At 45.9% G+C, this 26,434-nt stretch overlaps 1 protein-coding gene across 5 annotated transcripts in view; it reads right to left on the bottom strand.

Moving 5' to 3' along the window:
• FANCD2 (FA complementation group D2) overlaps positions 1–26,434 on the bottom strand; it is a 2,923,540-nt gene that overhangs the window by 79,364 nt on the left and 2,817,742 nt on the right. For all 5 annotated transcript variants that reach the window (XM_069644087.1, XM_069644091.1, XM_069644090.1 and 2 more), the window contains one exon: positions 21,045–21,191. In XM_069644087.1, the coding sequence (XP_069500188.1) occupies positions 21,045–21,191 (147 nt within the window). The remainder of the gene's footprint in view (positions 1–21,044; positions 21,192–26,434) is intronic.

Genomic DNA, 26,434 nt, shown 5'->3' with positions numbered 1-26,434 from the left:
AGCAAGACCCAGTTGGGGGACACTCATACAGTTATCCTACCAGGACTAACCTGGTGATACCAACAGTTGGATGACACTCATACAATTACCCTACAGGAATAATCTGGTGAAACCAACACATTACTTTTGTAAGGAGGCACAACCTAATCACAGGAGAGTAAAATACCTTCACATCTGCTTTCTTGTAGACTGGTAAAACAGTGGCTAAGGAAGAAAAGATGTTAACCATACTTTTAAGAGTAGTGCATCACACCTTCAAGATCAGTAAGAACTTTTGTAACTGTTCACTCTTAGAATTACAATTACCAACCAACCAACTCTTTACAAGTAAGTAAAACACTTGATTTCTTTTCTAGGCAGAAGTCCCAATCCCTTCAAAGTCTTTCCCTTAGAGCATGAGTGCTCTTAGTAGCAGAAGGGGGGTCACTAGGACTAGTGACCAACAGGCAGTGTTAGAATAAGTTCTTTAGTAGCAAAGGTCAGAGTTTCCTTAGGAAAACTGGCAAACAAGTGAGTACTTGTTCGACAAAAGTGTGCTCGACAACCAAAAAGCCTATAGACCACTTAACCATAATCCTACTTCCATTCTACAGGAAGAAATCATAAGCCTCACAACACATGCAGTTGAGGAAGGTTGGATATGTGAGGATGAACAACGATTCCTTAACAAAACATTTCCTCGGACCCCAGCCTTTTATATCTTGCCCAAGATTCATAAGAACGCCACTCAAACACCTGATAGACCCATCGTGTCCGCATGTGACTCCCTCCTGGAACCTCTGTCTCTATACATCGACTTTTTTCTTAAGCCTTTTGTTATTAAGATGCCATCCTATCTTAAGGATACGACCAGTACCATCAACTTACTTAATCATGTCCATTTAGAACAGTAGAGTCTCCTTGTCACCATGGATGTTGAGGCGCTCTACACCTCTATCCCCCAAGCCGAAGGCCTAGAGGCCATTCGTTTGGTTCTAGATCAAAGAAATGATACTACCACGACTCCCACCAATTTCATCTTGGAGTGTACAAGGCTAGCAATGTCCGAAATGTATTTTCTCTTCCACAAACAGATTTATAAACAGATACAAGGAGTCAGCATGGGGGCTACTTTTGCCCCCGACAAAGCTAACCTTTATATGGCCCAGTACGAAAAGGACAACATCTACTGTGCGGACAATCCTTTTCTTGACCATATTGCCCTTTGGAAACGTTATATCGATGACGTGATCCTGATCTGGAATGGCACACCAGCCTTGCTTCTGGACTTTCATCGTTGGATCAACCAACGTAATCAATTCATTAAGTTCACTATCCAGTGGGACCACCACCAGATCGATTTTCTAGATTTACACATTTACAGAACTGGAGACCAACTTAAAACGGAACTTTTCCGCAAGCCGACTGATCGGAATAGTTTACTTCACTTCCACAGTTACCACCCACATGGCCTCAAATAAAATTTGCCCTATGCACAATTTATGAGAATTCGAAGGAACTGTACTGAGGTTGATAAGTTCAAGAAACATGCAGAAGATTTAGATGAAATACTAACTGAAAGAGGGTAGCCCTGTAAAGCCATCAGGGATGCCAAAAAGAGAGCCACATACACCCCCAGGGAAGTCTGCCTCGAGACCAAACCTAAAAAATGAACTAGATAGACTGATTTGTGTTACCACATTCAGCCCGTTGAGTGCCATTATCCAAAAAGCAGTCAAGAAAAACTGGCATCTAGTCAAACAAGAAGGGACGCTCAACAAAGTCCCCTGTTTTGCATACAAAAAGAATAAGAATTTGAAGGACACCCTTGTCCACACTTTTGTCGAACCAACACGACCAACTGAAAACACACTGTGGAATTTACCGGCTATAATGGGACATTACAAATGTGGCCAATGTGTGGCATGCCCTCTAACTCTACAGAAAAAAGTCTTTGAGCTTAAAAATGTGCCAAAAGAAAACTGAGATCGTGGTATTGGATAAAAAATGAACTACGTGAAGCAATGCCATCTTCACTCAACTTAGGCCTGACTTGTAATACTCTAGACAAGATACCCAAATACTTAACAAGATTTCCATCAAGATACCACCGTAATACATTTTTAAGATTTCGGCTGAATATATATAAAACCAAAGAGATGATGTACCTGAGACATTATAAAGAAATAGATGATAATAAATGTAGGTTCTGTAAAAACGAAGCAGAATCACTTAAACATCTAGTCTCTGAATGTGGCCATGTGGCGACTCAGCGGGCATTTTTCTTTCCTCATTTAACATCAACCTTTCAACAAACTGAACATTTGTGGTGTATGTTGGTAGCCGGAAATAATGTTAAATCAATCTGTGCCTTGGTAGACTTTCTTGATAACATCTTGGAGAAAGCCCTATGTTAAAAACAAATCTCTTACCTGAAAGAGCAGTAGGGGAATGATGAATTTATATGAAAGCTGATAGATGATAAGGAAAGAAGTTGAAGTTATTGTCTTAATTCTTGTAATTAAAGTTCTGTAAATAACTAATTGTTACAAGTAAAATAAAAATAAAAAAAAAATAAAAAAATGTGAAATGGACACTGAAAACACACACGAACTGTAACTCAAAAGGAGTCATTTACATCATCGAATCTCCATGTGGCCTTCTATATGTGGGCAAGACTATCCGCCCCATAAAAATGCGTATCTCTGAACATCGCTCCTGTATCCGGAACAAAGTCCCGGATAAACCGCTTGTAGACCACTTTTGCCTCTGCAAACATAAGGACGTGGACCTGAGATGGTACATTATCCAAAAACTTGAACCAACTGTGAGAGGAGGAGATCTCAACAGAGCCCTCACCCAATTGGAACAACGTTGGGTACATAGACTTGATACGGTTAAAACAGGTCTAAACATTTCCGTAGTATGGAAATCTTTCATGTAGGACTTAGATATATTTTACCACATTCATTCAGACCCCTCCATTGACAACGAAGTAACAAGCCAAACTGTTTGATCATAATTGTTGTTTTTTCCTTTCACTTACGTTTTTTAGGCAGCTACTACAAATGTGCTTGTTATGTATTATCAGGCTTTGATAAATCAACATGTCTTTTCCATTATACTAACTTACCATGGAACTGCACACACACTAACAGGTTTTATGGCCCGGTGTCATGCTTGCTGTCACTAGTTATACATGCCAAATGACGATTTGTTTGAGCTTCATGCCTATCTGGTTACCCCTGGTCCTCTATCTATACCTATCCAGCCAGACGCGGTCACTTTAGCCAGAGGGTGGTTCTAACGCACTAAGAACCTGCCGGCTCACTGGCCGTACATTTATAAAATTTTGTCACAATACGATTCGGTTGCCATGGCAATGGCGTATCAACATACTGTTTTTCAAATATCTATTTTCTGGGGACGTTACACTTCAACAGCCTCGTTAATAACACGTGCCAAGTCTGTGGGCATCAGGTACATTCGGGTTCCCCCACAGTTAATTGTGTTTCCCCAATTCAAAATGGCGTCGGCTATATCAGTACGCGGCTCCTAGCAACGGCGTCTTCGCCGTACGCACGTCACGCGCCAGAGGTTATACCTGTGAGACCTGCGCCGCAGGCAGAGCCTAACATTCTATGCGTCATCGGCGCACTCGCTCTACCGTGGACTGCGTTACAGCAGCTATCAGCGCTCGCAGACACAGGTAACCCTCGTACCCTTTCACCTCCCACATTAGTTTGTACTATCCCTCGCACGATATGGCGAGATATGTGACAATTCTTTTATATTCACATTTTAGATCCTTTCCCTGATTACAGTCAGATGGACACATTTTTTTGGTGCACTTTGAAGCCATTTAGAGACTTCGCCCTACTAGGTAAGCGGCTTTCTGTAAACCTAAGTGCACATCACCTGCAACATCCACATTCTGAAAGTGATTAGAGCCTTATGTGTTTTGTTTTTACTACAGCACTTAAATGTGAAGAATCAGCTGTCCTATCACATTGATTTTGGACACCTGGCCACCCTGTATAGGTAAGATCTTCAGAATAGTCATGTAGACCCATATACCTTTTTTAACCTTGATCCTCTAATACCAGATTCAGTCACACGGTATTGTTCATTTCCCCTGTAGGTAACTCACCTCCGCCTGTGGTTTGACTCGCGTCCCCACAGGTAAGCTATGTCGATTCAATTCTTTGACATACACTTAGTGATTTATCTCACTCACGTTAACTAATTTATATTGAACCTCCCCTTATCAATGTCCTTCATTCCCGTTTCAGCACCCTATGAACATCCTGAACACACCATCTTCCCTTCGTCCTGATAAAGGCCCTAGGAAGAAATGGCTCATTAAGCTTGACTATAGGGCTGAAACACCTGGTGCAGACGCTTTTTCACCAATTTACAACATTACCAATGTTAACTGTTTGTTCCCTTGTAGATATGCACTACTGACTTGTTTATGTCTATTTGTTCACTTTGTGTATGACGCCTGATATCTGCTTATAACAGTGACAGTAGTGATTGCATTACTTTTGTTCCACCATACCAGTATGCAAGAACAGTATCTTGTTTCTGCTTTGTTCTGACAATGCAATTTGTGTTTGCTCATGTGTGTGTTCTTTCACATTTTGTTCAAAATGTATAATATAGAAAATGTGTAACCTAGAAATTTAAAACTATATCTAAATATAAAACTTTTCGAAATTTTCCCATGTGATTTTTTACACATGCACGTGCTGGAAGTTTTGGGATGAAACAGAAGGGAGGAGGTTTTCCTAGTAAGATTGTTTTTTCCAACCCATTCATTTTTGTTCTAGCAACTGAAGCCTTCCTGGGCAGAATAGGGTTGTATCCACCAGGAGCCCTTTTTTTGATATAATAGGGAAATTAGCCATACATGAGAATTCTCCCTAACAGAGCCGATCAACGATTCACTCTCTAGTTCCAGTGTAATGTTAAAGGCAATTTCCAGCATGACATGATCACTGCACAAGGTTGGTGTAACCACAAACCCAGCAGAGTGAGAAAATAACCAACTACTAACAAAGATATAGTGATGGGTTGAGGATCTAGATCCATCTGACTATGTTGGTTCTGCTGTAGTTTAAGTGGAATGATAATCGTTCAACATCTCCAAACCTAGACCGTTCAAGCACTTAAGCGAGCGGCTTCCATTTCCCATTTGATTGGTTACCCAAGATCCCTTCATTCCCACGTCACCAAGCAATTGTGGAGTGATGCAGTTGGAATTCAAATCCCCAGCTAAAATGATATGACCAAACAGGAAACTGCAACAACATTCCTCTAGATAGTTTGCCAACATTTTCAATATAGAATCCAGAGCCCCCATTTTGTTGGTACGATGTCCTTTGATCGCGGGATGTTTTTTCACAGCGTTTTTTGCCACAAATTCCTTTTTTGAAAAAAACCATCACATTTTTTAGGGGTGGTTAGTAAATTATATATATGGGGTGTGGGTGTTTGGGAATAAATACAAATGAAAGAAAATGGAGGGTTGAAGGAGGAACCCCCCCAAAAATAATTTTTAAGAAATATCAATGGGTTTTTTCGTAAAAATAATCGCGGTAAAAAACCCAGCGTAAAAACATCCCGTGATGAAATGACATGGAACCCATTTTGTCATGCCAATATACGTTCAAAATCAGGTAATCTAGGGTAACCCTACTCAATGATAATACATGGGTAGCCAAAATACCATAACATATCTCCCTTGATCCAATTACATCTATGGAAGGGCAAGAACGAACACCTCTCAATAAGCCGCCTGAACGGCATACAATGGCCCCTCTCTTAGCCAATTGGCAAGATACATGATAGCTGTCCATAGTTGGTATTTCGAGCAACCATGTCTCCTGAAAAGCAACAACTATAAAGGTTTGGAGCTTGTTACCCAATTCAGCGTTTGAAAAAAGGTGTGTACGAACTCTGGTGTTCCAAGAGATCAGGGTAAGTCTTGATCACTTGTATACATTCAGGATGCGCATAGATCATTTTTGTTGGGATGCTTTCAATAACCAAGACCAATTGTTGGTTTGTTCAGAGGTCTGAATCATGTCCTTCAGATGTTGGATTTCAGCCCCACACATACGTCATTAGCATGCTCATTTGACCACAAATACTGCGATACATCGAACCCAAGGATTCTAAATTTCTCTCGTTCATTCATAATACAGTCTCAAATTAATTTCAATTGAACAAAGACTATGGAGCGATCTGCTCTTGAACGGTCGATAAAATCTACTCTTTGTAAATCAATTGAGGAGATTCCAGCCAACATCGGTAAAGCTGAAAAAAACAGAAGAATTGCAGTTCTTCTCAGAGTCACTCAGGAGTTTACGGTAATATCCCCTCAAATATGATTCCATAAAGGATTTGATATGGGTCTCATATTTGCAAACTACCCATGTTGTGTCAAATTGAAGTGTTTACCTTGCGATCTTAAAACATTGGTGCCTACCGTATACCTAATCCCAAAATCTCTGGTACTCAGATTGGGAACATAATTGGTACTTTGATTTTTGCTCGGAGCTCCAAGAGAAAAACCCTTAACAGATGTTGAGTTTGGTTGCAACAGATCAGATGTTGCAGAAATTCCCCTATGTATAGTGTTTCGGTCGATAGGATTAGGCTCATCTCATATAGACCCACCCACCTGTACCAAAGAGTGAGTTACTGCCATATTGTCAGGTAAAGAGATGTCTTCAGCACACAAAAGACCATCACAGTAGGTTGTTTGTTGGCTATTCTCAGGTTGATCAGACTTACCTACATCTGCTACATACTTCGCAAAACATGATTTAGCTTTGCCATGCTTGATTACTTCAGGCACAGAATCCCCGAGATTCTCAGCCATCAGACTAGTTTTACCAGGCCCAACATTATCCAGACCCTTATTTGTAGTATGGGAATTTAAAGTAACAGTTGCCTTAACTTGTGATTGATGTGAATTAGAGGTAGAGGGAACAGTTTTCGTAATAACTGCCTTCACCTTAGGTTGATTAAGGAAAGAATGGAAAAACTTTTTTAATGACTGGTTATTACTTTTTTTTTGAATGGGTAAATTCTTAGTTTTCTGTTGTTGTACACCATTTTTCTGTCTAGAGTTCTTAGCATGGACAGTTGTTGTTACATTTGGGGATGGACGAGACATAAGAAACAGAGCAGGTGGCCTCAGTGTCAGAATCAATGTTAGCAATAGATACCAGGTGTGACGAAATCATACATGACACGTCTTCATCAGACGCGGAGTGGGATATGATCACTGGTGGGGATTTCTTGTTAGATGTAATAGGAGGAACCTGCCCTATAAATTCATCTTCATTAGGGAGCTGTGCAACACCAGATTTCCCACCAATGCCCCAGCTAAAATTAGATCTATCCCCAGACTCTATCTAAGGGTTAGATTCAACTCTGCCACCCCCCCCCCCTTCAAATTATCAGCATTTTATTTATTTATTTATTTATTTATATGTTTATATAGCGCTACAGCCCGCAGGCATCAAAGCGCTTTACATAAAGACAGACTGGAGTATGAAGACGGGACAGTCAGGATCACACGTAATAAACATTTGGGGCAGAGATGTGTGTGGGAATTTTATTTAAAGAGGAATGTCTTGAGTTGCTTTCTGAAGATTAGATGATTAGCTTCCAATCTCAGCCCCGGGGGGAGTTTATTCCATATGAGGGTTGCCTTGGCATTTGTTATATGATCACCACCTGCAGGCTTCAGGTCAGGCCCGCCCCCTCGCAGAAAAAGGAACTCCTTTGCTGCAATATGTAACTTTATTTTATCAAACCTAAGCAGCAAAGACTCCAGGGCTGCGGAGTTTGATTTAACTTCGGACTTTAAACTTTCAAACAGAGAAACTAGGATACACAGAACCTGGTTTATTTTGATCAGGGTCTGATTCGAAGGACAATTCTACTGACAAGTCAGTCCTGGAGTCAAAGCAGAGAGGCGTCTCGGCTGCGCTTGCACGGGGGATGAGTCAAAAAAGGAGTCTGTGGCAGAAGAAGAATCAGTGACAATGTCTGCAGGGGTGTCTGAAAAACTATGCTCCACGGAAACTTCACTATCGCACATTACCACCTCTTCCAGCATAGTACCCTGTTGTTTTACTTGTACCTGTGTTTCCCAAAGATGCTTGGATCAAATTGACCGCAGTTTTAGTTTTTCCTTCAGAGGGGAAAAAGGAAGTGATCAAGGTGTTCATGCTATTATGGATCAGGGGTTGATGAATTACATATGATGAAGCTGTTATGACCTTGCTCATTGGTGCCATAGTTGCAGGGTTATAGGAGAGATTGGAACAGTCCTGAGTCAGATCAGTGGAAGGAGGAAGAAGTAAGTTAAGTGCATTCAGCACCTTTGCGTTGGATATATATTGGTCCGCTTTAGTTGAACGAGTCAGAGTTTTGCCACTGCGAAATTCACATATGGTAGTCGATTTGATGGCTTCCATTTTAAAACAGGCAGCATCAAAAAATAAGACTGCTTTTATTTGATCCACAGAGAAACTTAAAACACAAGTCTGTAGTGTTGGCTGAGGGCTGTGCGCTAGTTATACGATGTCTCACACTTCCAGACCCCTATTTTATACCAAACATATAAGGGTTATGAGGTAGCTCACACTCCCAAATAGGATTATACAAGGACAAGTCTCAAACATGCAATTGAGGTGTGGGTGTACAATGTCTTTACATGTACACTGGACTTGAACTACAGCCAAATTACAGCAATTAACGTCTCACTGTAGCTTGGGATGATTAGGACTTCAGCTCGCTCTAGGAGGTTCCAGTCTCCAATCGGCAAACACCAAACACACTGCTTATACATGTGAAGCGTTCTTATCCTCGAGTCTTTAGAGCAGGCAGTGAAAGTGAAAACAGACCGTGATTTGGCGGAAGTCGAGCAAAACAAGGCAATGCGATGATAAGTGTCCTTGATCCACCATGACACCAAACACACTGCTTACACTCTGCGCATGCAAGGTGTTCTTATCCTCGAGTCTTGAGAGCAGGCAGTGAAAGTGAATATAGACTGTGATTTCGCGCGAGTCCGGCAAAACAATAAGGGTCTTAGCGCCACCACGACACCAAACACACTGCTTCCACACCGCACAAATCACAATGTCAGGGGGTATTGCCTCTTCCCCCAACTTTTCTCAGGCTTTCACATTTGACAATGCCAGAGGAATGGCTCTTCCCTTGGCCACTTTAGGCTTTCACAGTTCACAATGCCAGGGGGTATGGCTCTTCCCCAGGCCTTCTCAGGCTTTCATAATTCATAATGCCAAGGGGTATGGCTCTGCCCTCGGCCTTCTTAGGCTGCCACAATTCACAATGCCATGGGGTATGGTTTACTAAACAGCCAGGCACTGTGAGGAAGTAGAAGGTCAGTGGCATCCTTCTTTCTGAATAGCGGGCTCTAGACCCCTCTTCAAGGGCTTCCCAGGCCTCTCTGGCTTACACATGGGTCCCCGACCCTGTTTCTCTGGTTTCACGGGTCTCCCCGGTTCTCATATGAGTCCCAGACCCTATTGCTTTGGCTTTCCGTTTTTCATATGGGTCCCAGACCCTGTTTCTCTGGATTCCCATGCCTTTCCCAACGTCCCTTCTTCCTTCCGACTTCTTGTTGGGTCTCAGGTATGAGCACAGGGCACCTATGCCGTTTCATTCGCTAACCTGCAGTTGCCTTCCCCCGCAGGGTATACACATGTTGCGCCGGCTCCGCAGCCAAGGAGGCTGAGCGCCTGGAGACTTTCTCCATGCCTGGGCTGCCAGGTGACTTGCTTTCCCCTCACTTCTGCTCCTCCGGTTCTCTCGTCGGTCTGCAGCCTGCTGACCGATTAGGGACGTCTTTGAAGCAACTCTTCAGTCCTGGACAGCATTCTCTCCCCATCTCCAAGCCAAACGTCCTTCTAACCTGCGGTTCCTCTGGGGGGAGACTGACTGTTTACCAAGTCCTTCTTCCCTTTTTATTCTCTGTACTTGTTGGCTGGTCTCCCAATGTCTGGGCCGTACAAGTTGGTTGCACGGCGTACTCAGCATTGCGCTACGCCTCCTCTGGGTCTCAGTATTAGTGGCTTTTACTTCCAAGTGGGTTTCTTGTGATATTCTTCGTCCCAGTTTTTATACATGATTTATATAGGTAGTTCCTACTCTTCCTCGTCCCAGTACTGTCAGTGGTGGCCAAGTCTTCGACTCTACAGAAGTATATGTGGTATGTGGGATTATAGGGCTCAGTGTAGGGTATGAGGGTGAAGGAGGAGTGGATGTATTTTGAGTATACTGCATTCTCCCAGAAAAGTCATCCGCAGCCCCACAGGGGTGGGTCTCTTCTGATGAGTATCACCCCCAGGGGGACTATTGGGTAGAGGCCTCACCTCCCTGGCCTCATGAAAAGGGGCTCCACCTAGGGAAGCAGGGACAATATCCTGGGATTCGTCCCAGCACCAACCCAAAAGTATAAATTACTTATCTCTCAGTAATGTTCTTTTTGATGGATGTTCCTCCGATGGATTCCTCATCTTTGACATCCCTGTTCCAGCGCAGCTGTTCTCTGGAATTATTTTGGGTGCTGGAGGAGGGGGGTAGTGCAGCTCTGTGTCTTGTCCCTCTGAGTGTAACGCTTACTTTGATACTCTGTGGGAGCGCCTGGATCTTCCAATCAGTGTTCCACGCTACTCACCAACCAAAACCTGTGTAGCGCATTACAAACCACCACCGGGTTTAAGGTGAGAGGAGTGGGAATGTTGAGTGCTTCTTCCCCAGGGTTGGACTGTAGTCTTGCTAGCATGTCTGTACCTAGGACCAAAACATAGGTGTCACCTGTGTTTCCCTCCTCCCTGCTCTTCCACTAGCAGACCCACCCCCTGGTGAAGGCTGGACTCTAACTGTTGGGTGCTGCTCGTGGAGATTAAGTTCTTGACCACATCTGTTGCTAGTTACTTCACTAGCGGGTCACTTGCTCGGACCGGCTGTAGCTCACCAGATGTGTTGTGGTCCTCTGATTTCCAGTCTCTTGCTTTACTCCTCCTCTGTGCGCACCTTCAGTCTCTCTTGCCTTTGCTTTTGCCTTATATCTTCCTGTTTCCAGTCTCTTACTTTGAGTCAACCTCGCTCTCTTGCCTTTGCCTTAGTCTCTTTCCAGCTTTAGTCTTGCTTCCTCTGCCTTGTTTTCTTCCTGCTTTTCTGAGATTGTGTCTCAACTCCTCCTTTCGTTCGCTGATTGACTTTTAGCCTGTGTGCTCCTTAGCGTTCTCTCCTCATTGTTCTGGGTGTTCTCCAGCTGCTTGGATGGACCCGGCATCTGCGGGAGCGGCACTGTAAGTATAAGCACTGCCGAGAAGATCTAAGGTGCCCACGTGGTCTATGATGAGTGCAGAGGCACTTACTAACGTTGTCTTTGTTCTTGCAGGTACCGTTCGTAGTCGCCTGGACCCAGAAAGGAAGTCTGTGGCATTGGAGAACAGGTTGGTAAGCGTTAAGCTGCAAAAGCAGAATAACGCAAAGCAATGAAGGAGGGCAGAGGCCCGGTTTATATAGGCAGCCCCACCCTACAGAGTGGAATGTGTCCTTGACTGCTTGAATGTGGGTCTTCTGGCAGCCATGTTGGGTGGAAAGGCTAATAGGCAAACACGGTGGTCATCTTGGAAGAAAAGCTGGTAGGGAATACTGATGCTTGAATGGACGCGCACCTCATAATAGCGAACGTTTGGCTTGCAGTGAGCACCAGGAGTGCATTAGTGTACTTCAGCCTCCCCCTATCTGGCTAAAGCATGCACCACTATGGGGAGTGTTTGGGTGGCCTTTACTGGTGACATGACAGCACCCCCCACCAAGGCTGCTCCTAAGGTATTCCGCTATCCCGGGCCTGGGCTTGGATGGGTGGCTTCGATGGAATCTGGTGACCAGTCGTGGGGTATGAACATTCGCAGCTGGTTCCGAGGTTCGGTCCTGTGCCCCATCCCCTTTCCAATCTATCAGGTAAGACAAGGCGCCCCGGGTTAATTTCGAATCCAAGATCTTGCGCACCTCATATTCTGGCTCATCAGTGACATGCACCAAAGGTGGTGGTGTTATGGTACTACGAGTGCCTGGTTGGACTGGCTTAAGTAAGGAAACATGGAACACCGGGTTTATGCGAAGAGATCAAGATAATGCTAATTTCATTGCCATCGGATTAATCAGATTGGATAGGGGCCTATAAACTTTGGATGGAACTTCCAGTGCCCTTTCAACTGGATGTGTTTGGTGTTCAGCCATACCCTATCACCCACCTGAAAACTTGGAGTTTTCCTCCTTTTTTGGTCTGTGAATTTCTTGTAGGTTGCTTTGGCTGCTTGCAAGTGTAACATGGCCTGTTTCAAGATCTGTTGGATCGTATTATGTAAGGTTGTGACCGCTGGCATTCCCAAGGCTTCGGGGGATCATAGGCCGATGTGCGAGGGTGTCTACCATGCAATAGGAAGAAAGGAGTGTAACCTGTAGAAGTATGTAATCGTGTTGTTGTATGCGTATTCAGCAACCCATAAAAGGTTGGCCCAGTTGTTGTCTGTTTGAGGAAGCATACATCAGAGGTACTGTTCTAGGGTCTGGTTGGTCCTCTCGGTCTGCCTGTCAGTTTGGGGATGGTGGCTAGTCGACAGTCGCACTTCGATTTGGGCGATGGCACAACATCTCCTCCAGAACTGCGATATAAACGGACTACCCCAGTCCACGATGACTATGGACGGGAGCCCGTGTAACCTGACAATCTGCTTTAGGAATGTTTGGGCCAAAGTGCTTGCGTTAGGAAGTCCGTTAAGTGCTATGAAATGCGCCATTTTTGAAAAGAGATCCACAACTACCAAGATGGTGTTAAAACTGTTACACAGAGGTAAGTCAGTGATGAAATCCAGTTACACTGTGTGCCATGGGGCTGGAGGCACTGCCAAGGGTTTTCATTTGTGTCTTATGTTGTGCGCATATGTCACATAGCGTGTTGTGTCTTTCCGCCATGTAGGACACCAATAATACTGCTGCACTTCAGCAAGAGTCTTTGTGATACATGGATGGCCTTCTACTAAAGAGCTATGATAATCGGCTAGGACCAAGGTCTGCAGTGCAGCGTCTGGGAGGTATAGCCAACTGTGGTGATAGGGAGACCAACTTGATCAGATGATCTGTTGGATTGCTTCGTAGAGCTGCTCCAGGAATGAGGGTACATTGTTCGTGGTGCCCAATAGCTTATTTGGTGGAACAATAGCCACTGGTTCAGGGGGTGCATCGGCGCTGTCTCCTTCCTCAAAGCACCCAATACTAGACAGGGCACCAGCCTTACTGTTGCGTACCCCTGGCCGGTAAGTAATAACAAAGTCATACTCGGTGAAGAACAGGGCCCACCTTAGTTGTTGAGATGATTGGGATTTGGCTGTCCGCAAGTATTGCAGATTTCGGTGGTCTGTGATCACTGTAATGGGATACCTTGCTCCTAGCAGGTGATGGTGCCATTCTTTAAAGGCAGCCTTAATTGCTAGCAGCTCTTTGTCTGTGAGAGCATAGTTAAGATCGGCAAGGGAAAATATCTTAGACCAAAATGCCACTGGATGAGTCTGCCCTGTGGTTCAATGCCGTTCGGACAGGACTGCTCCCATGGCCACTTTAGAGGCGTCGGTTTCCACTATGTATTAAGAGGTCGGGTTTTGGGTGCTGCAGTATTGGTGCGCTGGTGAAACAATGCCTTAGGGCAAAGAAAGCTTGCTCAGCTTCCTGGGCCCAGACAAATGGCTTATTTTTGCAGAGCAAGACAGTGATCGGGTGCACCAGGTGGGAAAAACCAGGAATGAAATGCCGATAAAAATTTGTGACGCCCATTGGAAGATCGCTTCGACCGTACGGTTGTCCATGAGGACTCCTTGAGGTGTCAATACATATCCCAAGAATTCTACTTCCGAAACGTGAAAGGTGCAATTATCTAGTTTTGCATATAATTTATGCTGGCGCAACTTCTCGAGCACTGCCTTTATGTGACGCACACGCTCCTGTGCTTTGTTGGAGTATATCAGGACATTGTCGATATACACTATTGCGCAGACATCCAGAAGTTCACGTAAGACGTCATTCATGAAGTACTGAAACGCTGCTGGGGCATTGCATAACCCGAACGGCATCACTTGGTACTCGTAGAGTCCAAAATTGGTGCGGAAGGTGGTCTTCCATTCATCCCCGCTCTTGACACACACCAAGTTGTAAGCCCCTCTAAGGTCCAATTTAGTGTATATGTTGGCATCTTTCAATTGATCGAAAAGTACTGGTACTGGTATGAGGGGTAACGAATACCTGTTCTTCACTGTGTTTTGGTTCAGGGCCCTATAATCTATGCAGGTGCGCAGGCCCCCATCCTTCTTTGGGACGAAGAAGAGAGGCAATGCTGCGGGTGACTTAAACTGACCAATGAAGCCGTTGGCCAGGTACTGATCCAGATATGTCCTAAGGTGGGCGTTCTATTCGGTCAGTGCGTAGAAGCAACTGCAAGGAACTTGTGAGCCTGGAATGAGGTCTATTTGGCAATCGTATGACCGGGGTGGTAGTAGTGTGTTGGCTTGTACCTTATGAAACACATCCAGGTATTCCATATATTATGGTGCAAGCACCCCTGTGATGCCCGAAACCAACAAAAATATCTTGGCTGTTCCTTGGGGACGTCCCTGCTGTAGCACATATGCACACAAGTCGTGGAGAAAGTCAAGGTTCTAGCACGCCAATCTATGCTGGGATTGTGGGACTCTAACCAGGGCATCCCCAGAATAATCTGGAACTGTGGGGCACTGATGAGGTCGAAAGAGATACTCTCCTGAAGACCATCCTGGCAGAGTAGCACAACATCCTCTGCGCACTGGGTCACAGACTCTTGTCGGGCTGTGGAGTTTTCTGAGGACCGTTCATAAGTGTTAATCTTTTCTACCGCCCCCACCATCTTTCTGGGCAGCTTTACTGGACAGTCACATAGGAAGTGGCCTGGCTTGCCACAGTACAAACACAATTGCTGCTGCCTTTGGTTCTCCTTCTCTTACCTGGTTAGCGGACCTCGTATTCCACCTATATGCATGGGTACTGGGTGATTTTCTGTGCGACAGACTGGATTCTCTTTGGGATGAATGTACAGTGGTCACCATTCGAATCGGGCACGGTCGGCTCGTCGATCTTGCAACCGGTGGTCCAACTGCAGAAACAAATCTATGTACTCAGAACAACCCACAGGCGGATTGACTACTTGGGCCAGGACATCATTAAGTTCCCCTCTGAGCCCTCTATGGAATAATGTGGTCCTTTTGTCTTCATGCCAGTTTGTTACAGCCACCAGCCTGTTAAAGTTTGCTATGTAGGCCAGGAGGTCTTGAGTGCCTTGACGTAAGAACAGTAACACATTGTCAAGGGCCTGTCAATGAGTTTTGCGGGCAAAAAGCTTTTCCAACCGCTGTTGGAATGCAGGGAAGTTGAGCACGATAGGGTTGTCTCGGTTTACCAATGGCAGTGGTCGAAGTGTAAGAAAAGAAGTAGTGGAACTATGTTCCCTGCTTGCCTGCCCCGCTCTTCACAAACCCCATCGCCCTGCCCCCACCCACACACAATACAAACCCCCAAACACATGCGCCTGCTCTTTAGGGGAATGTTCAGTGCAGTGCACTGAAAGGGCAAGTTTCAACCTCTTCCTACACTGCTATTTTAAAACGAAACAGTTCCGGAACGGTTTCTTTTTAAAATAAAAGTATAGGAGCTGTAAAACTTATTTAAAAAAGTAGAGGAGCACCACTCCCAGCCGCTCCCGCTCACTTCGACCACTGACCAACGGAATTGACCAGTTTGCAGCATTCTCCTAGGTATGATAAAACAAATGCTACCTTAAACTGATCGTCTGGAAAGGCAGCTGGCCTACAAAGGAAGTGAATCCTACACTGATTCACGAAAACAGCGAACGTATCAGGTTCCCCAAAAAATCGCTCCGGTGGGGCTAAGTTAACTGAGCCTGGAACGACTACTTGGAACAGAGCTGATGCAGGTGGGTTAGCTGGGGGTGTCGATCCAGGCAACGTGACGTGTCCTGCTTGTGTTTGTAGTAACTGCCAAGCCAGCTCCTCCGTGCTGTCACGGTTTACCACCATTTCCCGCTAAAGTGCGTTTGTTTCTGAGGGGGCTGCATGGACTTGAGACCTGAGCTCTTCTACAAGATTTGCAAACTGATCCATTTTTGGGGAACCCATGACGCTCGGGCAGAGAGTTCAACGCAGGCTTGGCGTTCTGTAACCCTTACATTGGTACTCTGCGGGAGCACCTGGATCCTCCGATGAGTGTTCCACGCTACTCACCACCCAAAACCTTTGTAGCGCATTACAAACCACCACCGGATTTAAGGTGAGAGGAGAGGGAATGTTGGGTGCTGCTACCCCAGGGTTGGTCTGTAGTCTTGCTAGCGTGTCGGTTCCTAGGACCAAAACATAGATGTCAGTTGTGTTTCCCTCCTGCCTGCCTCTTCCACTAGCATACCCACCCCCCAGGGAAGGCTGAACTCACCTGTTGGGTGCGGCTCGTGGAGGTTAAGTTCCTGAACACATCCGTTGCTAGTAACTTCACTAGCAGGTTGCTTGCTCAGACCGGCTGTAGCTCGCCAGATGTGTTGTGGTCTTCTGCTTTCCAGTCTCTTGCTTTGCTCCTGCTCTGCTCGCACCTTCAGTCTTTCTTGTCTTTGCTTTTGCCTTAATTCTTCCTGTTTCTAGTCTCTTACTTTGAGTCAGTCTCTTTCTCTTGCCTTTACCTTAGTTTGTTTCCAGCTTTAGTTTTGCTTCCTTTGCCTTGTTTGATTCCTGCTTTTCTGAGGTTGTGTCTCAACTTCTCCTTTCGGTCGCCGATTGCCTGTTAACCTTTGTGCTCCGTAGCATTCTCTTATCATCGTTCTGGGCGTTCTCCAGCTGCTTGCATGGACCTGGCCTCTGCGGGAGCGGAGCATTTAAGCATTGCCGAGAAGATCTAAGGTGCTCAAGTCGTCTACAGTGTGACTGTAGAGGCACTTACTAACGCTGTCTTTGTTCTTGCAGGTACCGTTCGTAGCCGCCAGAGTGGCCTGGATCCGGATAGGAAGTCTGTGACACTGGAGAACAGGTTGGTAAGCGTTAAGCTACAAAAGCAGAAGAACGCGAAGCAATGAAGGAGGGCACAGACACTGCAACGTGTCCTTGACTGTGGGTCTTCAGGCAGCTATGTTGGGTGGAAAGGCTAGAAGGCAAACACAGTGGCCATCTTAGGAGAAAAGCTGATCTGGAATACTGATGCTTGAATGGACACGTACCTCATAATAGTGAAAGTTTGGCTTGCAGCAAGCACCAGGAGCGCATTAGTGTAGTCCAGCCTCCCCCTATCTGATTAAAGCATGCACCACTATGGGGAGTGTTTGGGTGGCCTTTACTGGTGAGTGTTGAGTGGCCTTTACTGGTGATCATGACACCGAGGCCTCTACGTGCCCCGCACCGGTCCTGAAGTCAGGGTCAATATATATATAGCGGTGCCACGCCCTGTGACCTACGTCTACCCTTTTTCCTAGCACTCGAAGCTGAAGAACCATAGAAGCGATGGTGTACGAGCATCCTGCAAAGAGGGGCAGGTAGGGAGGGTGAGAAATCCATGGGAGGAACATCCATCAGAAAGAAAATTACCGAGAGGTAAGCAATTTGTTCTAATGGATTCTTTCTTCCCACAGATTCCTCATCTATGATCGACTCCCAAAGCAGTACATACACCTCGAGTAGGGAGGACGCAAGAACACCACTGTTATGCTCGAAATGCATTAGAGGGACAGGGCGTCCTTGTCCTCTACCTAGTTAAACTGTGTGTTTTGCTTATTTTCCGCCAAGGAGACCAGTTTGCACGCCTGGCAGGGCAGCTCTTTATTTTGTTCTTGTTGGAAAAGTACCCATTGGATACCCGTAGGGCACCCATGGGTAGGGGAACATACCTGTACTAGTGTATGTTTTCTGGCACATGTCTGTTGCCCACAGAGCAGGGGATGGGCTGGTGGCAGCTACATGCTGTAATGACAGTCACTCTGGGTATCTTCCCTTTTTTGGATACCCAGGGCCTGCCAAAGGAATCAATGGATACCTGCACAAAGGCAAGATGGCCACTGGTGGCCTCTTGGTTTCATTTACTTTACCCCCTTATTTCTCAAAGTCCTGAGAAGCCCTGGCTATGTTCCCTTTCTCTGAATGGTTGTAGGTTAGAAGGACCATATATGGCTTTGGGGCTGCCTCCTGGTAGCATACTGGAGTCTTCCCAAGGCCAATTGTTTTGTACTCTTTCTTAGGGGCTTTCACATCATCGATTGACAAGAACCACACTCTCCAACATTGTGCTCTGTCCACAAACACTATGGTCAAATGGTGTACGGGTGCAGGCCTACATCTTGGGAGTCTCAGTCTGTGCAATGCTTGAGCTCCAACGTCCTAGGTGTCGCCATTTTGAGATTAACTTCTGACAATTTCAGTGAGGAGCAACAATTTGAGATGGGTTTTGTGAAGAGTGCAGAGTGTGTCGGCAAAAGGAACTGAGGTGGGGGTGGGGGGTGCGAGGGCTGTCTGGTGACGAGGAGCCATGGCATTGGGAGATCTTGCCACTGAGCTTGCAGTTTACCCCATTGCTGGGACTGGGACAAATTATTCAGTGATTTAGCTGACACTGCTGAATATATCCAAGATGAGAGATGCATTGGCAGACACAATACATTATAATTCGTTTTGTTAACATTGTGCAGGATTGGGATGACACAATATCTGTCTCTCTAACACACATCCACACTGAGTTTTATACAATATGCACTTAAAAAACAAAGATGGAGCAAAAAGGTCTTTTTAAAGTGAGCTAAGGTTACTACTTATAAAAAAGTCAACACATTTTCAGAATGCCAATGTGAAGGAAATTGCAAACACTTAGTCTACATAAAATATTTCACAACAGGGTCAAAAGCCCAGGGTGAGATATGGGACGCTCATTCTCCTAAAGGAGAAGGGAAGGGTAGGTCTCCCAGACCTGATGATGTATTATAGGGCGGCTCAATTTAGGGCTTTGGTCCCGCACTTGAGGGAGGATCCAGATAAACAATGGGTGTTTCTGGAAAACCAACACCTGCTCCAGGCAACGGTGGAGGAATGGCTTTGGGTCCCAAGGAACAGCATTCCGAGATGTATTAGAGATCATCCGATTCTGGGGGTCCTCTGGGAAGTCCTAGCTTTGGAGGGAAAGGGGGAGAGAAACACCACCCGGCCCTCTCCCATGAGTCACATCTGGGCACCGCAGGTTAGGGATGAAATATCTGAAGTTGAGCACTATCAGCCCTGGTTTGAGGCGGGACCCAACAGGGTGGGCCAACTTGTACAAAAGAGGGAATTTATCATTTAGAAGCTTGAGGAGGCACCTTAGGCCAAAAGGGATATTCATGTATGAGAAATGGAAGAAGTGCATTAAAAGGGAGCTCACTCCAGTCGAGAAGGTTCTAGATGGATACACAGATATGAAAGGCCTCATCTCATGCCTCCATGGGGCACTGCTTGAACACGGGGAGGGGGTCAATAGAGGGCTTCGAGCACAATGGGAGAGAGACTTGGACATGGAAACGGGAGACAACCTGTGGCACTGCTTGTGTAAACGAACCTTCAAGAATTCGATCTCATGCCAGTACAAGTTGCATGTGATAAAACTGCTTCATCGATGGCAATACGACAGTGCGCCTGTCGAGAATGTTCATAGCTGTGGATCCCCACTGTTGGCATGGGTGCAGCGCCATAGCCGACTACTGGTACATGTGGATGGCGTGTCCCAGGGTGCAGGTGTTCTGGACTGAGGTCTTGAGGTGGATTAGGGATGCAGGGGGGGGTGGAGGGAGCGCACAGTTAGGACCCTTTGTTTGTCCTGTTTTGAGTTGGAGAGGTGTGACAATGAGTGGGACAAGTCTTCACCCCTGGTACATTTTCTACTATTAGCGGCACAAGGTTGCCAGGCCAGACATTGAAAAAGGGGGCTCCTCCCCACACTGCAGGAGTGGTCTAATATAGCCAAAGACATATATCTCATGGAAAAGATCTCTGCAGCAATCCATGGAGGTAGCTCCTCGGTGGAAACGGAATGGTTACACAGTTTCATAACATGTTTCAGTGAAGGGAAACAGGGCAAGTGGTTTGTAAGGAGGAATCATCCCAGCCTCCCAACATTCAAAAACAGGAGGGGCGCCATTGACCCCATGTGGGCAAGGACGATAAGGTTGCAGGCCACACGGTCAAGAACATACACACGAGAACACAGTTTAAACCTACATCTGCCTAAAATGAGAATCCACTTGCAAAAGGGAGGGGGCTGGAGGTGGAAATAAGGGGGGGGGGGAGTATGACATGTTGCCTATTGTTTTGCTAGAGGGCTTCGCCCTCATGTTGTCAAAATTTAATAAAAAGAAATTTACAAAACAATATATATATATATATATATATATTTCACAATTATAAAGTACATCCAGCACACTACGGTATACATCCAACATTAACTTGCACTACACCACTACTTCACAACACTTGCTTTAAATATTAGGTGGCTTAGATCAACGTATAGCTCAGTGAGTCTTGTGAATCGGTTTTGTACTCCGAGTTAAGGTTTGATTGGTGGTGTGATGACAGCCTTTATTTGGCAAATGTTTCAGGCACATTGTTTGTAGTAACCTCATAGTTGGCATTCCCAATGTTTGTAAACTTCACTGTTTAGTAGGTTATATAACCTTCATTTCCTTTTTTTTAAAGTATTGTTTTCAGTTGTTGAGTTATTCATAGACATAGGGCCAAGCATACATGATGTCACTTCCAGTGTAAAGGATTTTGTATGGAGTCTGACACCCCCAAAAGACTTAAAATAATTCACAATAAAAGAATCGGTAAGAATAAGATATCAAATAAACATTTTTTTCACTGCTTTTGGAGTGGTGAACATTTATCTGATTAGACTTTCGAAGTGCTCACCTGGAGGTCCCTATTTTTGAGGTTGCCCAACCAGAATGCCTCCTGGCAGTTGTTGAGGGTCAGCATGGCTTTAACTCTGTACACAAAAATCTCAAGGCTCTTCTTTAACAGAGGTACATGATTGGTCAATGTTGTGTCCTGGTTAATCTAAAGATTAAATACATAATGACAATTTGTTACTTTGAAGGCTCAGGAAGAAGGTAGAATATTGTGAGCAATGATGCAAAAGGAGAAATTACTTACCAGTAAGGTTCTTTCTATGGATTATTCTACCACAGCTCCTCATCTTAATAGATATCCAGCCAGCTGCAGCTGCTTGGAAAATTTCGACAGGGGGCATAGTGCAGCACAACATCGTCTCTCGACTCCCTCCTTTTCAGCCACGTCATTCGACTCCAGCCATGACGTCGAACGTCGTACCAAAAGGATGTCCTATGCCCCCTTACCTCAGTTGCCCACCTTTTTACCCCAGGGCTCAGCCTGCGAGAAAAAGAATGTGCTAAACGGAAGAGGCCTAAAAATAAAAAACCTCTACTAAGCACGAAAAAGGGAGGCATGAAGCCACTCTGTGACTAAATTTGGCAACCAATAACAAGCCAAATCAAAACATGTTCTTTTTTTAATGAAACAAAGCCCACTTCTTCCATGCACATCTACAAGCATGACAGCAGCACTTCACCGAAACATCATGAGCTTCCATCCAAACGGGGCAGGCTAGGAGGGCAATGATGAATCTGTAAGAGAAGAATCGATAGAAAGAACATTTCCGGTAAGTAAATTCTCCTTCAATTAATTGCATTCTCCCGCATGAATCTGTGATAGACTACCAAAGCAGTGTGCTCTATGATGATGGAATGAAGTGAAACCAGGAAACTTTGTAGCACAGCTGTATTAAAGCTGGAAAATGCCTCTTTGGCGTTGTCCATGCTGTAGTGCTTGGCGAACGTGTGCAACAACGACCAAGTCACTACCCAGCACATGTCTCTTTACCAGCACCCCTCTCCGGAGGGCCAAGGAAGCAGTCACCCTGCTCATCGAGTAATCCCTCAGACCTGAAGGCACCGCCTTACCCGCATTCTAATAACACTCAGATACACACAGAACAATCCATCAGGAAATGGTCTGCTTGGTAACCACCCGGCACAACCTGGATTGTGAGAAGGCCACAAACAACTGATCGTTCTTCGTGAAGGTACCTGTCCTGGCCAGATAAAAACTCAGTGCCCTCTTGGGATCCAACCTGTGAAGCCTCTCCTTGTCCTTGGAGGGGTGAGGGTAAAACACTGGAAGATCCACGCTTTGGTTTAAGTGAAGTTCTGATACCGCTTTTGGTACGAATTTGGGACGCACCTTCAAGGCAAATTTCCTCTTGTAAAAAAGTCAGTAAAGAGGACTTACAAGAGAGTGCATGCAGCTCACTGGCCCGCCTCACTGACTTGATCGCCACCAGAAAGGCAGTCTTCAGTGTGAGAAGTCTGATGGATGTGGAATGAAAAGGCTCAAATGGACTATAGTTGCATGACCTCCCTGCACAGGGGTAATGTCCTCACTTCCCCTGCTTGCTGAGGTAGTGCATGGTCACTGTGTTGTCTCTCTGGAGCAGGATATGTTTCCCCTGTAGGGAAGGAGCAAAAGTTGGCAGCGCCATCTGTCTAGCTGCAACTCCATAAGGTTGTGGAAACAACTTTCCTTCAAAGAGCTACATCCGTTGACTTGGTGGGGTCCGCAATGGGTCCCCAGGCCATCAAGGAGGCATCCATGATCAGCTGTAGCTCCATCAAGGTTCCCGGAATGGCTCCCTCCAACATATTGGTCCTTTTGCCCCGTCAAGCCAGGTTATCGACAACTGATGTCGACACTCAAAACACATCCGACATCTCACCCGAGTACTGCGACCACTGGCTCCTGCACTTGAAAAATACAGGATGCCATAAAGACTAATAGGCACAGTCATGCAGACAGTGAATGGCTGCTGGAATTGCAGAACAGGATGATCATTTGTGTAATTCATTTATTTATTTTATTTTGCATTTGTAAGGTGCTTATACATCAAGTAAATTGTGTTTCAAAGCGCCCATAGGGCAACAGGGAGGGAACATGGGAATGAAACTAATATAACAATTAAATAATGGAAGCAGACCTATTAGGCCTTGTGAGCATTCAGAACATGCAAGTGCCGAATGTTGGAGACTCTCTGTTCGAGGGGGTCCTTCCCCTCCTAAATGTCCAGGACCACTTTGATAAACTGAAAGTTCTGTGCCTGTGTAACCTGTGACTTCTGCACCTCACTGGGAAGGCCCAACAAGGCAGAAACATGTCTGTGGTTGCTTTTGTTTCTGTGCAGAGGGTACCTGGCCTAGCAGTTTGGGCAGGGCCACTCCCATTGGTGGCAGTACCTGACTGATTTGAATATGGCTGGACCCCTTTTGCAATGGCGCAGAACGGGCTAGAAAACGGTGGGGTGGAAGATTGTCCAGAGTAATGCCAGTGGTTCAGATTCATTCAAAACCTTTTACCCATCACTTTTCTAGAGAGAAGCCCAGACTGTGTAGCTGGGAGCAAGTAACCTCAAGGTGCCTCGAAACCTGCTCTTGGGACCATCCGAGGATCAGCCAGTCATCAAAGTATGGGAATACAAAGATGTGGGATCTCCTGAGGTGGGCTGCCACCACTGCCGTCAGCTTGATGAACACTCTGGGTGCGGAGGTCAGGACAGAAGGGAGCACCTTGAACTGATAATGTGTGTCCCTAATGAGGAACTTCAGTAATCACCTGTGGATAGGCATGTGGATGGTCCAGTGACACCAGTCAGCCCTGGAATTGCAAAGCCTGGAGAATGTCCCTCAACGTCACCATCCTGAACGTGTCCTTTCTAAGGAACTTGTACAAGTCCCTGAGGTCCAGGATGGGACGGAGCCCTCCCCCTTTCTTGGTAACCAAAAAGTATCTGAAGTACCAACCTGAGCTTCTCTCTCCGGTCGGCACCTCCTGCACGGCACCCTTCAAGAGAAAAGCTTGCAGTTCGTTCTGAAGTTCCCATTCCGGAAGGATGGTGGAGGTCTGTCCGGGTGTCATCTGATGAATGGTAGGCAGTAGCCTTGTTCCACCAACTGGAGGACCCAGGTGTCGGAAGTGATCTACTCCCATTTTCCTATGAGCCTGGAGAGTGAGTCTCTCTCCAACTGGAGAGACATGGGGAGAAGAGGTTTCTGAAAGGCGGGTGCTGCCAACATTGAGGGGCAGGTGGATTGGCCTTTAGCTGGTCCTCTGCTTTTCCCTGGCCATGGCAACTTGTGCTGCCCCTGCTGTGCATGAGGTAGCTGTGCCCTTCTAGGGAAGGTGGTATAGTGTCTCTCCAAAGCCTCTTCCCCTAAAGCCAAAAGAGAAATGGACTAGAGCTCATAAAAACTTGTGCTGCCCACTGGTGAAGGAGGGGGTGCTCAAGTTGTGCGTAGGTTGGTATCTCTCCCCACAGCGCTTGCACGCAATGGACGCCACCTACTCTGATATATGCTGGCATGGATGTGGGCAGCTTGGTAACCTTTCTCACATGTGGTGGCATTGCCCTATAATATAATCATTTTGGCTGGAGGTTCGCTCTAAAATGAAAGATTACGGGCACCCAGCTCCCCATGGACCCGCTGGTCCTACTGCTAGGTGACACTCCCGATGATGGCTCCTTCCCTATGTCCGGAGCTAGGGACGACCTAATCTCTCAACTACTGATGGCAGCCTGAATCACCCGCGTGTGCTTTTGGAAGGTAGCAGAGGGACCGTACATTGCTTATTGGTGGGTGAAAATGTGGGAATTGATGAGGATGGAGAAACTATCAGCACTAGTGGCGGAATTCTCACATATATGAAGGGCCTTTCTTGGAACATGTATTTGTATTTATTAAATTTATAGAGCGCTTTACATTTACATGTGACAGATAAAGAACAAATGTTTTTCCAACCGTTCTCTTGAAACACCTGATTAAAACATGAACTAACAAAGTCTGAATTCACCGCAGGAGATCTACAGGGCGGTCAAGCTTAGGCACCACGCCAAAGGCAATGGGCCGCATTATAAGTTTGCCGGTCTGGTAACAACGGTACCGGTAAGCTTGCCAGTACCGTTGTTACCAGACCAGCAAACTACGAGTTCTGCTTGCAGGTGCCTTCCCCGCCCGCCAGGTCTGACCTGGCGGCCATACCGGCACCCGCGAGCAGTGCATCCGACCTGTCAGTATTGGGCTCAAATGGGAAGGGGAAGCATTTTATTCTGGCGCCCGCAAATGGGCATTTAACGGGTCCGGTAGGGCCGTAATGACTCGGTAATTGCCCATTCACGGGCGCCGGGAAAGAAATGATACCACTGGTCTCATAATGTTACTTTCCTGGCTGTTTTTTTTTTCTTCGTTTGTTGGTTCCATCTCTCGCACTCTCCATTCGAAAGTTAAAACGGCTGTGTTAAGCAAACAGTTAAATCCTTTTAAAAAGCGGAATTCCAATGTCATGCTGTAAATTGGCTTTCATAAAATGTTACTTCTGCATTGTATCTATCGGAATTCTAATAATAAAAATAAAAGAGAGAAAGCCTGCTTGCTGCACTGTCAGTCCCAGCGATTTCACGGTCAGCTTTGTCTCTTTACATTTTTCCAGATACTCACCGTCTTTCGACCCAAACAAATATTGCCAGTCAAAGACCAGATTAAGGAGCTTCGATTGGACAGTCAGCGAAGACCCAGAGCTCCTAAGGTAGGCTGACCTGCGGAGCACCTTCCATGTGCCCATGGCACGACCCACACAGGCCAAGGCGTCCAGCCCAGCATGGAGTACCTGGGATGCAATTTATTTTCCATCCCTGACAATGTCAAGGAAGTCGTCCCTGATCTTGCCTTCCGATAAATTGTCGTCTACTTCGTGGATAGTGTTTCACAATATGTGAGATTATTTGCCAAAGGCACCAAGCGTGTTAACCACCTTCAGTTCCATGCTCCCCGAGGTGAACACCACCTTCGCCAATGCGTGGACCTTCTTCAACTCCCTTTCCATGGGAAGGTTCCAAGTGGGGGTCGACAGCCTCGAGTTCACTGTTACGGTTGGCACCACTGGTCCCTCGGGGTTAGGATGGGCTGTCAGAAATGGGAGATCGCCCTGTGCTGGCTTGTATTATTTTTGTTAGTTCTGCATCGACCGCAGATGGGGTCCACGAGGGCAGCATTGAATGGTAGAACTTGTTCCGATTGCGGCCCTTGGTCGAGGATGTCAAGTCAGCTGGTACTGCAGTAGCGGTTTCAGTGAAGTCCCGAAACCGGGCATAAGGACCACCTTAATTTTTCATTTTAATTGGTTTATTTTTAATGCACTTAATACCCAGAGGTTTCTAAGCCAGACCCGGGATCTGC

The sequence above is a fragment of the Ambystoma mexicanum genome, chromosome 2p, assembly GCF_040938575.1.
Source record: "Ambystoma mexicanum isolate Mex_15411 chromosome 2p, UKY_AmexF1_1, whole genome shotgun sequence".
NCBI lineage: Eukaryota > Metazoa > Chordata > Amphibia > Caudata > Ambystomatidae > Ambystoma > Ambystoma mexicanum.
The sequence above is the reverse complement of the archived record's forward strand: the minus strand, read 5'-3'. Positions and strand labels throughout refer to the sequence as shown.